Source organism: Lepisosteus platostomus, chromosome 3 (assembly GCF_059453375.1).
Source record: "Lepisosteus platostomus isolate fLepPlt1 chromosome 3, fLepPlt1.hap1, whole genome shotgun sequence".
Classification (NCBI taxonomy): Eukaryota; Metazoa; Chordata; class Actinopteri; order Semionotiformes; family Lepisosteidae; genus Lepisosteus; species Lepisosteus platostomus.
In genome coordinates, this window is record NC_142613.1 from 53,677,770 (window position 1) to 53,691,074 (window position 13,305).

Below are 13,305 nucleotides of genomic sequence, written 5' to 3' on the forward strand. Positions count from 1 at the left end.
AGTAAGGTAAATCTTCCACAATCAGCATAACCTACCAGCCACTACCTGAATCTCCCATCTTGATATTCTTGAAATACTCCAGCATAACAGCAGTTCACCTGAATGCCTGTCGAGCTCATTTGGTTCTTTCATGCACTGGTTGTACTGGGAAAACACCCCCTTCACACCCAGAGAGGAAGGAATAAGAGTAGCCAGTGAAATGTAACATGCCTTTGAAAGATAAGAGGTTACTAGATCCCCCAGCAAAAAAAACAACTCATGAACGACCTTCATACAAAGTTGTCCCAAGCTGCAATCACGCCTAATACACTAGAGCTGTAAGGCAGAACTGGTGACCATTACACCATCCAGATTCTGCACAATGCGTGCAAGTGTTTGAAAGACAACTCAATTTAAAATCCAGTGTGTGGAAGCTTTGTGATTATGATCTGTTATTAATCAGGGACACGTGATTTCAGAATTTCAGCAGCCTGTGCTATTGCAGTACTGTGGGCCAACCTGTGCTTTAATTACTTAATTGACTCTTAATTATTTAGCTGCTTCTGCTGCAGATAAGTTGAATAGGTATTCGTTTTCCATTGTGAAGACTCAATGGAACAGAATGTCAAAATCAAGACTGAATGTCTGAATGACATCTTTGATGTTTGTTTGGGACGATCCCAGTTCTACGTGTGGAAAAGGGCTATCCCTTAATCAAGCCATATCTCCTAATCTAACAATATTCACCTCGGGTCCTGAAGGGTTAAGGTTTAATACAGTAGGTGTAGAGGATATAAGAAGCCACAGAGCAGTTCAGCAAAGGTTGGAAATGAGTTTTAATTTGATACAAAAAAGTATATTTCCAGTAAACCCCCCTGAAGACGGTATCCCCTCTGGTGCTCTGAATCCAAGCAGTTTTCAGGAAATTTTACAGTCTGAGTACAGCTCCAGTCACCCTCTGTTATTGCCATGAAGGGGTGTTTAGAAGTGATCATTTCATGTGCATTTGGCCTACAGTATGCTAAATAATTCCATCTACCCGTGCTTTATTTCTGATAAGGTTATCCCCGCCTTTCAGTTATTCTTGAAATGCCACATACTCAGGCCAGGTAAGGACTGAACCCACATGTCAGGCTCTATAAGAGGTAACTTGTAACTTGTGAGTAAAGCAGTCATTTCAGATAACCACAAAGAGTTCCCTCCAGGACCAGGAGTTCTGAAACAGAGTACAAATCCAATTCATTTTTTAATTTTGGATTTGTCACCCGGTTTGTAACTACTCAACTCTGTCACCTGAATAGAAAGTTCTCAAAATACAGTATTTTTTTCTGTTCTAGATTTCTAAAGAAACTTACATTTCTGTGCAGTATTTCAGACAGTACAAACGTGTGACATTTATCATGACTAATTATTTCCTGTAAGCTCCTTAGAAGATGTACTTCATAAGAACTGTACCTAGGAAAGCTGCCTGTTCCTGCTAATGCAAAAACTTTCCATTAGGTTTCCACAAGGTGATGGAAGGTATCGATAAGGCCATTGAGCTGGGCTACAACCCTGTGAAGGTAAGACATGATCTGACCATGGGCAGGTTATTTTCATGCATACCAACAAGGTGAAGCATATTTAAAAAAAATGTGTTATCAACCTGGCTTTTTTCCCCCCCAAGAGAAATACAAAATTCTGTTACAAAGAAAAAAAAGTGTTCACAAGAATTTTTTAGAAAAGGAAATCATTCTTTTCTAAACTCTTGTTCAGCCAAATGCTGTATTTCCACAGAAACGTCTTTAGTCCATGATGGAATGCTGCATGTGTTTGGCAGCATTCCTGAAGGATGTGCTGTTCTCCTGCTGTTGTCCTACTTGAACTGCTTTAGAAAAATCTGCTCACAGGCTCATGTTTTATTAAGGGATCAAGGTCCAGATATGCCAAGAGGCCATTCACTGTGCAAACACCATGAAATTTGCAGTTACAGTATAACAGTTCACAAAGTAAACTGTGAGCAGAGCTGGAATGTAATGATTTCTGAATCTTTCACCATAGTAAGATGAGCAGTGCATGTTGTTTCCTAATTTATAAAAGGCTAAACAGCTGAGTTTGAGCTAAAAGAGAGAACAGGAGACACTTCTTTTACATAAAGGGTGGTGGGAGTGTGAAACAAGTAACCCAGCCACGTTGTTGAAGCTGGCATTCCGTTTTCTTTCCAGAAACAACTGGGTGAGATCCTGGGATCAATTACTTAAATGCCAAAAAGGCTAACTAGAAGAGCTTAATAGCCTCTCATTTGTAACCATCCTTATGTCCTAAATAACTAGGAGTTAGGCTGACAGTTAGGTCCTCGTACCCTGTTCCAGCCTGTGTGTTGCTGCTGTGTCTCGGTCTGTCTGATGAGAAGCTAGTCTCTTAGCTGAGTATGAATGCAGCTACTCGTCACAGTAAAGGTTGTGAATGAACCCCAGCTCCCCGACTCCAGAATCCGTCAGCAAGGGCCTCTTGCACGTCTGCCCTGCCGGGTGTTTCCAGTTAGCACTGCGCACGCCAGGAAAGAGCTGGGGTCTTTCCAAGGCTTGTACGGCAGGAGGAAATGGGCAAGCGGCCTGTGCCCCGGAATGCCCTGTGCTGAGCCCAACGGCGCTTCGCTGCCCTGTGTCCCCTCAGGTGAACTGTGTGGTGATGCGGGGCCTCAATGAGGATGAGCTGCTGGACTTTGTGGCCCTGACGGAGAAGAAGCCGCTGGAGGTGCGATTCATCGAGTACATGCCCTTTGACGGTGAGTGACCTGGTCACCGAGTCTGCGGTGCACCCTGCTGGACTGTTGCGCCTGCTCTCTCCACTCGGTGAAACGCCACTTCCCCTGTTTCCAGCGTACCCTTCTCTCCCCTTTCTCGTTCCTCTTTCTGGAACTGCAGGTCTGCACCATTCTTTTATTTTCCCTGTCACAATTAGTCCCTACGTACCTTACATGGTAAGCTGTGGAAACTGTTTCACTTATCCTTCTTTAAATAGAGTTGAATGCTGAAAGACCGGTTCAGTTAGTGTGGAGTTAATTACTTGGTTATGCAAATTTGGCGCTTGTTTTGGAGTTCGGAGCCAGCTTTATTAGCTATAGCACTCTTCTTACCCGAGTTATGAGTACAGGAGGTAAATAGCCTTCCTTTGCTGCTGTGTTGGAACAGGCAACAGGTGGAACTTCAGGAAGATGGTGAGTTACCAGGAGATGCTCGACCGAATCAGACAACGGTGGCCTGATCTGGAGAAGCTGCCTGCTGGAGAGACTGACACAGCCAAGGTGAGACAGCAGTCCTTTGGATCTTTAGTGCCATCGCTCTTGGCTGTCAGTGTCTGCTTGAATTAATGCATCAATCATGCTGCCCAAAGTCTTTTATTTTTGGGGTCTGAGTATTTTGATCAGAATTTGATTTAATGTAACTGTACAGTAAGTAGTGGCAGCATGGTGGCACAGTGTTTAGCATTGCTTCCTCACAGTGTTGTGGCGCTGGGTTCAATTCTGAACATGGGGTGCTGGAGATTGTTAGTTCTCTTCGTGTTTGTGTGGGTTTCCTCCACAGGCTCTGGTTTCCTCCAACAGTAAAAAAAGACATGCTGATTAGGTTATTTGGCTTCTGGGAAAATTGACTCTGGTGTGGTGGTGTGTGTGCCTCGTGATGGACTGGTGTCCCATCCAGGGTGTACCCTGCCTTGTGCCCTCTGTATCGGCTGAAGGGATGGAATGTTTTTTCTCTCCAGATATTCAAGGTCCCTGGGTTCCAGGGGCAGGTAGGCTTCATCACCTCCATGTCTGAGCACTTCTGCGGCTCCTGCAACCGGCTGCGTGTCACTGCTGATGGCAACCTCAAGGTAAACCTGCCTCCTCCTCTCTCCGCGCTGCGTCCCGACACGCCCCCGCGCCGCCTGCCTGGAGTCTCCTGGTAAATTGTGCCCTCTCTGGTATGAGTGTGTGGTGACGGAAAGGTGTTCCTGGTGTCTGTCCTCAGGTGTGCCTGTTTGGTAATGCAGAGGTGTCTCTCAGGGACTGTCTGCGCTCAGGAGCCTCAGAGGAGGAGCTGCTGCAGATCATTGGCGCTGCGGTGGGCAGGAAGAAGCAGCAGCACGCAGGTACAGCTGCAGCTGGAGTTGGATACAGACACGGGCAGCGCGCTGAGTGAGATCGGCAGGCAGTTTCCAGTACTGGTGCCACAAGTGCAGCTCTGTCCTGGCCCAGTGGTTAGCACACTTGGGAGCTTACAGATGCACAGTGCCACTCCCTACACTGCTGTGAGCTTTGTTATGCTATCACTGTGGTGACAGTGCACTGAGCCCTTTTACACTGGCACATGCTAGCAGGCATATTAGCCCCATATGATAACCCCTTCTTGGGTTATCATTTAGTTCAAATTGGGGAGATGTGCAAATCTGGTACAGAGCTAAGGGAAATTCTGAGTAGCATAACTCATAATAAGCATTCTTAAATGTGTATTCTTAAATCCTTGTATTGTGTGAAAATTCAGTCTAAATGGAGATTGTAACATGTCAAAAGTCACATGTGTGGGATCACGCAGGGGCGTGTTCAGTGTGGAGGCGTTGCCTTAGAAACCACAGCTGACCTGGCTGACTAAGGACGAGCCACAGCTGTGAAGGCTCTATAAAAACACACTGAGCACCCCCTGAAGGAGAGGAACTTCCACCGGCAGTCCTTGAGGGGATTGTACCTAATGATGAGCGTAAAGCCATCATTTTTCATTTTCTTTTTTTTCTTTTTGCCTGTCCCATCATGCATCTCTACCAGGGCAGGCTGACCTTTTTCACACGTTGAGGTTTTATTTTGTTTTGGCTTTGTGCTCCCTGTCCTTCCAGACTGGACCCGGTTAAATAGAGTCAGCCCAGCCTTGAAGTCGCAGTGCACAGCGGCGCATTTCTCTTTTTCCTTTTTGTTCTTGTTTTTCCCCTTTTTGGTGTTTTTGGTTTTCGCTAACCTCATGCCAGTTATTCCATCCCTCAGTAGGAGCTTCAACTAAATACCGGTGCTGGCCGCAGCTCCTCCCACTCCCACAGTTACACATGGCAGAGGTGATCAACAAGTCTTTCACTGCTGACTGTGTCCTGCATTAACACAGCGTGAACGTTCCAGGCACAGTGATTGAAATCAGTCACACATCTCAGTTATATAACCTCAGGCCCGGGTTATACTAGGACTCCCAGCAAAAAGAGCACAGCTGTTGATTTATAAGTGAAGTCGGAATTTCAGTTACTGCTATGGGCTCTTTAACTGAACCCGATTGTTCAAACACCAGCTGTTTCCCTACTGTCCAACTGTTATGTGCAGTGCACTTCTGTAATGGTAACTTCTGGAGAAGAACAGGACTCCTGTGAAGCGAACCGTTGTGCTGATGGTTCAATTTATTTTAAGGTGCAAGTTTAATGGATTGACTGTGAAATGCTTGGCATGTTTCTTGTACGTTTGATCCTGAAAGTGTTCCTTTGTCTTCCGTGTACAAGAACCGTGCCTGTACTGCTTTATGAGCTGTGGTCCTTCACCAGCTGGGCCTGCAGCCCGTGTTTGGAGCGATGGTGTCCTGGGGCAGAGGGGAGGGTAACTGCTGTCTTCCCTGTCTCCCAGGCATGTTCAGCATCTCCCAGATGAAGAACCGGCCCATGATCCTGATCGGTGGGTGACACAGCAGTACGTAACCCCCTCTGATCTTCTGGGTTTGCTCTTGGGAAACTGAGGCAGAGCTTCTGACAGACAAACGTCACCCACGTCGGGCCCCTGGATGAGTTCTTGACTCTGAGGTGTTTGCGTGGTGCTGACTTTGGTGTCCGGGCTGCATTCAACTTCAAGATTTCTCAGTTAGTCCTAACTACAAGAAAAATACATTTCTTCAATCTAGCGAAAGCTAGCTACTTATTTCTCTCTTTTTGGTTTTGTATCTGAGCTGGTGTTGCAGGACAGTGGCTGTACATCTCCTTTTCAAGGATGTTGCCCATGGGTTTTAGTTTCCCATAGGTCAGTGGTAGCTTTCCACAACTATAAAGTAATGTAATAAACATTTCTTTTTGACGATGTTTTGAGTTAAGCACATCCCAAAACAAGCTTTGAAAACTTGTGCCAGATGGGCCAAATGACCTGTTCTCCCTTTTAACTTAGTATTATTTTTTATAGTATTTCATAAGATTTCCAGCTGCCTACATGTCTGATAAAAAACCACAAATAAGTGTGAGGCTTATAGCTTACACACAATAGAGATTGTTTAATAGCATCCTGACTGCTGCATTGTTACAGAACAATGCCAATGTTTTTTGGAAAAGAAAATCATTAACACCAGTATCACTCCTTGCAGTTGCACCCCTTCTAACACCACGGTGATAGTAAAATGGGGTTTCCAGTGACGAGGTAGGAGTGTGGAGGAGTGGTAAGGAATGTGGACTCAGAACTGGTTGGCTGTGGGTTCGAATATAAGCTTTAAACAGAGCTGTTGTACCCTTGATCATAGCATCAGCAAAATTACCCAGCTGCATCAATGGGCACTAGTTGCTTTAGATAAAAATGTCAGCCAAGTTGATATTAAAAAAAAAAGGTTATCATGAATCTTGCTGCCAATAAACTGTAAACTCCCACGATTCTAAGCTTCATCTTTGCTTCTGTAGATGGAAGCAAAAGTTGAGAAATTTACAGAGGGCTAGAAAAGGAAAACGAAGGGGCGACACTAGACCAGAATGGGATAAAGGCCACAGTCCAGCTGTCTGCAGTCAGCAGATTGAAAGAGCCCTTTTTGGTCGAGTTTATAAGACTGGCAGCCTCCCAAACGTTAGTCTGCTGTAGGCTGTGGTGCCAAGGGAGTAAATGGGAACCTTCTGTCTGTTCCCGTTAGCTCTGGGACAGAAGGCCAAAGCAGGAAAGGACTTGGTCTCCAGCACCGGCTGGAGAGGGAATGAGCTGGAGCCGTGTGTTGGAAAATGTGACTGTTGGCCTCGACACATGACACCACTGGCCCCTAGAGGGAGCCCAGGAGCTAAATAATTCTGTGTTTTCTATAGCAAGAATATAGCAGGGAGCTGCAGGGTTAGAGATAGTTGAGGGTGATGGTAGGCGCAAGGAGCTGGATGGCAGGGGGTAGTGCAAGTGTCTTGGGGCAGCACCCTGAGGTTACTGAGGTGCAATAATTGGATGGCTGGTAAAAAGAGCAGAGGATAGAAGTGCATCCTGTTCTGGCTGGACACAACTGTAGTGTTTTTTTTGTGTTTTTTCTTGGTCTTTGAGGTGTGTGTATACAATGTATAGGTCTATGAAGAAATTTTGTATTTTAGGGCTTTGTGCCTGTGGCTGGCTCTGTGTGAATTGTGGTATACTGATTCGGAACCACAGACTTTAAAAAAAAAAATGTTTCTCTCTTTTTCAGGGCTTGGGATGCAAAGGCTCTTGGTGCTGCACTGTTTCTCTGTCTCCAGTCTCCGAGGCTCCGAAGGGGCGCTGTCAACACTTGCCGAATTCAACCCGACCGCAGCTGTTCAACTGCATCTGTACCCCTGTTTCCACCAAGTATCCCCAGCATTGCTCACCACACCGATCTCTCTCCCTATTACAGACCATATGGTTAAGGCAGACATTGGGTGCCTTAACAGCAATAGTTTCTGCACTAAGCAATTCCTACACTGTGAGGATTGGGCAATTGGGCACCCCGGAGAGTTCTGGGTAATTTCTCGTGTACCAGACAGTGGTACTCACTCTCACACGTATTCCTGGAACCAGGACGTGACTTTTGGGAAAGACCTTGGACTCGGTGAAGCTGGCAGAGAGGCTTTGGCCGCAGCAGGGTGGGGTTATGACAATCTGACAGCAGGAAGCCACAGATCCTCCTGCCTGGAAACTGACAAAGCTGAGTCAGGCACACGCACAAACAGTAGCAGCTTGAGAGCTCACCTCCAGGAAGACAGAAGCCCTTTTAATAGAAGTCAGATCCGCACCATCTTTACTGCAAGCCGTAGCAAAAGGAGAGAGGTCAACCCTTGTTTAGGAAAGACAGTGAGGAGCCCCTTCTGTCACAAAACGCATAGCAGTGCCAAAAATGGACTCCCGTGGCTCTGTTGCAGCACTAAAAGGAAAATCCACAGATGGGCACATGTGATCCAAACCAGGACACACCCACGTCTTGCCACGCCCACTCTGGCTGTCCCACATGCTGAAGGACCACGAGTGCTGCTCACGTCAGGGGTGCATGGGCCTTCTGATCACCTGACCCACACTGATGCCCAGGGCCGGGCCTCCATGGTGGATGTGGGCGGGAAGCCTGTCAGTCGGCGCACAGCTGCAGCCAGCGCTACCGTTCTCCTGGGAGAGAAGGCATTCCGGCTGGTGAAGGAGAACCAGCTGGCCAAGGGCGACGCCCTGGCGGTGGCGCAGATCGCCGGCATTATGGCCGCCAAGCAGACCAGCGCCCTGATCCCGCTGTGCCACCCGATACCGCTGGACCGCGTGGCCGTTTCTCTGGAGCTGGTGGAGCCGGGGTGGCGTGTCGTCGTCACGGCGACTTGCGTGGCCAGCGGGCGCACGGGCGTGGAGATGGAGGCCCTGACTGCTGCCTCCCTGGCTGCCCTCACCCTCTACGACATGTGCAAGGCCGTCACCCGCGACATCGTCATCCAGGACGTCAGGCTGCTCAGCAAGACTGGGGGGCAGAGAGGAGATTACCACCATGCCGTCCGACCCCAGTGACCCGGATTAATCGGAGCAGGAGGACGATCCAGCCTCGCACAGCACAGAGCACGAGAGACAGCGCTGCAGCATCACTTGCGCAGGACTTAAGCCCCAACTCTTTATGGTGAAATGGCGCAGCCAGGTTCTGAATATGGCACTGTGATCACGACCTTCGGAATTCCAAACTAGGTACACAGATGAGACTAGTACGAGGCTGTACTGTAGAGTCTGAACTGACGCTTTTTGCATGTCTGCACTTTGGTGGTTGCTGAGGGATTGCATGGTTGTCCACAAATTCTAAAAGGGGAGATTGCCACATCGCTTAGAGACTTGAGCGCTGTTATAAGCCCAGGGAAAACTGCACCGCATACCTCTTGGAAGTGGTGCTCCATAGGAACAGTGCTTCCATATACAAGTAGTGCTTCTCCTGGTTCACACAACTTCTACGCAGGATATTTCAATGAGGGATGGAAATAATAGGATCAAGGGTCTGAAAGGACCGAGGGGCAATTGTTTATAAATGTGAAACTATGCCCCCTGTACCCCAAAAGGGGATGTTTTCCATCATCAAGGTATTCATGGGTGCAGATTTGCAGCTAGCTTATTCACACTAAGTACTGTACTGCTCATCATGCCATTTCTGTACTGTTGTCTTGTTCACCCTGAAACTGAACTACCTTGTAATTCCTCATTTACTAACAGACCACAGAGCTTCATAAGCCAAGCTCAAGTCACAGCAGCTGACCCCTTAGCAGCTGTCACTGGTTCTCTCTACCATTTCACCAAGAACTGTGCTTTCAGAGTTGCCCTTCTTCTGGACTATCCTAAACTAGTGATTTCCCCCTGAAGGCCCATATTGTTCTCGAACGTCTGTACAGCTCACAGATTAATCTAAACTAACGGCAGACACCTCTGTAAAGAAAACAGTGATGTGGTTAGTGTGACATTACAGGTTAGAGGTTTTTCTGCTTCTGTAAGTTCTGCACCTCGGCTTTTTGTTTTGTTCTGCCCACCTGATGTGTAGCAGCTGTGTGTTTTTCACATTTCAGTTCACAGCCATGAACCTCCGCAACCACACACTGGTTAGTGTGGAAGTGTGGGTAGATACCTCCTCCCTCTCACCTTTGAGCTCATTTGTTTTTAACACAACGCTGGCAGCATCGCCTGGTACTGCAGGTTCAATTCCCATTGGAGGAGAGGTGTGTCCCTCACCGACCGCACTGCATGCAGAACTCTGGCTGTCTGATCCCACCCTACCCCTGGCACTGCTCAGCCCAGTTGTGCTCTACCACCTGGAGAATACCAGTCACAGTCAGCTAGTGCTCTGACCCAGTCTCTCTCGAACCCTGATCTCAGAGCTCAACCTGCAGTCAGTCAAGCACCCTTACTGCCCAAGACACTCGGGGGGGGGCAACTATACAGTCGGCTTGTGACCTTACCCACCCTCAAACTCTTGACTACAGAGTCCTTTCAGAGGTCCAGTTACCCAGTCAGCTAGTGACATGAACAGTCTCAAACTGTGCTCAGGCGAATGCTTTGTACGTTGATTATTAAAGTTGTGCTTTGTTACTGACATGCAGTAGGCCATTTACTGCTTTTCTTCTGTAAACCTGTATTAAAATGCAGATCTGGCTCCGCTATCCATCCCATCGCACAGGCCTGGATGACATCTCTGTTTTCACACATGAAGGGAAGTGGATATTTTTGGCCAAATTTGTGTTTTATGGTAACATGCTGGAGATCTGGTTTGTTATTTTCCATGTATTTCTAGGGAACTGGGAAAATGAAAAACATTTGGTCTGTTTTTTAAGCATGACATGACAGTCTTAGAGAACAGTTCTGTCCTTGAGGGCCAAAATTCTGCATTTTTCTGGAATATAATAAAACGTGTCAACTACTTCAAGCAGGGAAAATAAGTCAAACAATTCTAAATTGTTTCAAGACAGTTGAGGCTTGTGAGAGTTTTCACATATATGAAGTCTTAGGAAAATGTGAAAATCTTTTAACTGTATCAGCTGTTACCCCATCATATTTGTATTCCAACCCTTCTCCCTACGTGGTTTTCCAGGGAAACAGTGGTATGCATTGAGGGGATATTATAATATCTTCTGACCTGTCTGAAGCCACATATGCCCTGTAGATCTCTGGATCTGGCCTGGGGTCATTGTCCTGGTCTCCTGACGTGGCTTGAGAGAATTTTGAACAGACACCTGCTGTTGTACGTGACAGAATAAAAATAGCTGAAAGGAGGGACAGCATCATCTAGAATAGCCACTAGACCACACGTAGAGTGTGGACTCTTAAACCCCCATTCGTGGGAATAACGTGGCTGGACTGGGACTATAAAATCCTCTCTAATACTGTTGCATTTCGGGGCACTGTGGGAAATACACCTCGTATGCGTGTCTCCTTCAGTGATCTCCGGAAGTGGCCATTGTCGTTGCAATTAAATTCATCTCAAACCTTCACTGGACTGCGTTCTGACATCCCTACAGCCCCGTGCTGGAAATTCGAAAACAGGAAGAGCTGCAGTTCTGTAAGCATAGATGCCAAGAGAACTAGTGGCTCATGAGCCTATGCTTTATTACATAAACGGGACTTTACCCTTTACCTTCCCAAATCGAACAGATCGGGCCAGGTCTGCTCGCAGTCCACCCCCTTTGCTCTATCGTTCCAGTGTGCTCATCTTACCTGAGGGCTGTGCCTCTGGCCCGTCCCGCACACCTCATTCCCATTCTTGGGAGCTGAACATCTGATGGACTGATCCATGTATCCTTGGATAACTAGACTTCAGTCCAACCGTTGCTTTGTTGGGAGTTGTTAATACCATAGGCTGGATTCTGGCTAAAAATTGCTGTAACGCCGATATAATCTGTGTATTGTGGGGGATACGCCTTGTTTGTCACTAACCTTATCTCAAACCTTCACTGAATTGCGCTGTGACTCCTTGCATCCCTGAAGGTCGAACTTTTTATACTTCAGTAAAGTCTGTTTCTGGAAGTTGAAAACTATGCATATTGGGACGTTATCATAACCTGGTTCAGGTTCAGGCATGATAGTTCTTCACATTATTTAGATAATCCCCATTGGAAAGCATCTATTCAAGTTTTTTTTTTTAAATGTGATCAAAATACTTTTTGAGAAATGGAATGCTTTTGCAAATTCATGTCAAGAACTCTTAACTGTGGTTGATGTTTGGACTATCTTCTCTTCACAACTGTCTTTTACAAAACTGTTTTTTAGGTGATTTGCACAATAAGCTAAATGCAAACAAATGCAAGGACAGTTGAGCATTAAGAAGTCACTAGCTGCCGTTTTTGACTCTGATAAAGTGACAGATTGCCCTTTTCAAGTATAGCAATGAAGGACAGGGTGTATTTAAGGATATGCATTGCTCAATGTTTTGACTATCAGAGTGAAATTCCACATTTCAGTATTTATTGCAACATTTTACACAAATTTTAGATGTGCTTGACAAGCTCTTCATATTGTAAATCTTTGGGGTGGACTTAAATCATAATTTTAGCAGGTCCTGTGCTGCAGCATTTCAGGAATGTTTTCTTAGTAAAGTTCAGCTCTTCTGCTTCTCTTTTTGATGTTTTTTGCGATAGTAATTCCAGGTCTAATGCTAAAAAAATCACTGAACACATCCCAACTACTATTCTTTAGTGCAATATTTGAGGGAATGTCAAATGCCTCAGAATTTGTAATCTACTGTAATGTTTATTCTGTATTTTTGTATTGTAATACCATACTTTATGACAGATATATTTGACTTGCAATGCTATGTTTGTATACCTCAGTGACAATAAAGGAAACACTAATATGTCCTTGCACATGTTGCAAAGTTGTTTTCGCAGCAGTGTTTGCATCTTGCAGCCTCACCTCCTCTGATCTCAGAAGCTCCGTAAGGCTGGGACTGGCCAGTACTGGGAGGGGAGACTTCCAGGGAAAACCAAGTTGTAGCTGTACAGTAAATGGTGTGGTGCTTTTCCCATCTGAAGCACAATTTCCAAACCAAACCAATGTCCCTCTGTGGCAGTGGCCAGCCCTAGTTTTGGAGGAACACTGCTGGTTTTCGTTCCAGCTTTCCAGCTGAGCTCTACATCTCTACTGTTAATTGATGAATTTCTCGATCTGCTTGCTTGTTTAGACTTCTTTTCCTTCATCCTGATTGTCAAAAAGGGTACTGTTTCCAGCAATCTGAGTACACCGGATTTCATGCAACCCTCTCCTGTACGTACTTGCTGTTATATCTGATTAAACAGCTCTTACTAGTTAATTTGCTGATGAGCAGACACAGGTGGGGGTCTCACTGTCAGACACACCCACAACATTTTTTTTCCTGCTAGCCCAAATGTTTACATTTTAGACAAAATGCTTTAATTATGACAGTTCTAGAAAACTGAAATGTGAATTGGGTCAATTTCAATCCCAATTGGAGCTTTAAAGAGATGAAAAGCCCTGTCCAGGGTTGGAACTCTATGGTGACAAGATAGCATGTTTTGAATGAGATCTTAAACCCAGATACTTACTCCATGGTCATTAAAGATCCTTTCTCAAAGAGTAGTGTTAACCCCTATGACCTAGTTAAATTTCTACAAAGCGAGACCAAATCATAAAAGAGCTTGTTTTCC

The 13,305-nt window shown here is 46.0% G+C and overlaps 1 protein-coding gene across 4 annotated transcripts in view; it reads left to right on the top strand.

The window, feature by feature from the left end:
- The window catches only part of mocs1 (molybdenum cofactor synthesis 1), a 29,318-nt gene extending 16,814 nt beyond the window's left edge, over positions 1–12,504 (top strand). Inside the window, exons 5-11 of one of the 4 annotated variants that reach the window (XR_015935440.1) lie at positions 1,480–1,541; positions 2,635–2,746; positions 3,153–3,265; positions 3,724–3,834; positions 3,972–4,092; positions 5,594–5,766; positions 7,374–7,511. Coding sequence is in view for 2 of the 4 variants with exons in the window: in XM_088626067.1 (XP_088482193.1) it covers positions 1,480–1,541; positions 2,635–2,746; positions 3,153–3,265; positions 3,724–3,834; positions 3,972–4,092; positions 5,594–5,641; positions 7,374–8,686 (1,880 nt within the window). In the remaining 2 variants the exon portion in view is untranslated. Of the gene's footprint in view, positions 1–1,479; positions 1,542–2,634; positions 2,747–3,152; positions 3,266–3,723; positions 3,835–3,971; positions 4,093–5,593; positions 5,824–7,373 lie in introns of all 4 variants that reach the window. The other 3 variants (XR_015935439.1, XM_088626067.1, XM_088626068.1) reach the window with 3 other exon arrangements.
- Positions 12,505–13,305: the final 801 nt, after the last annotated feature.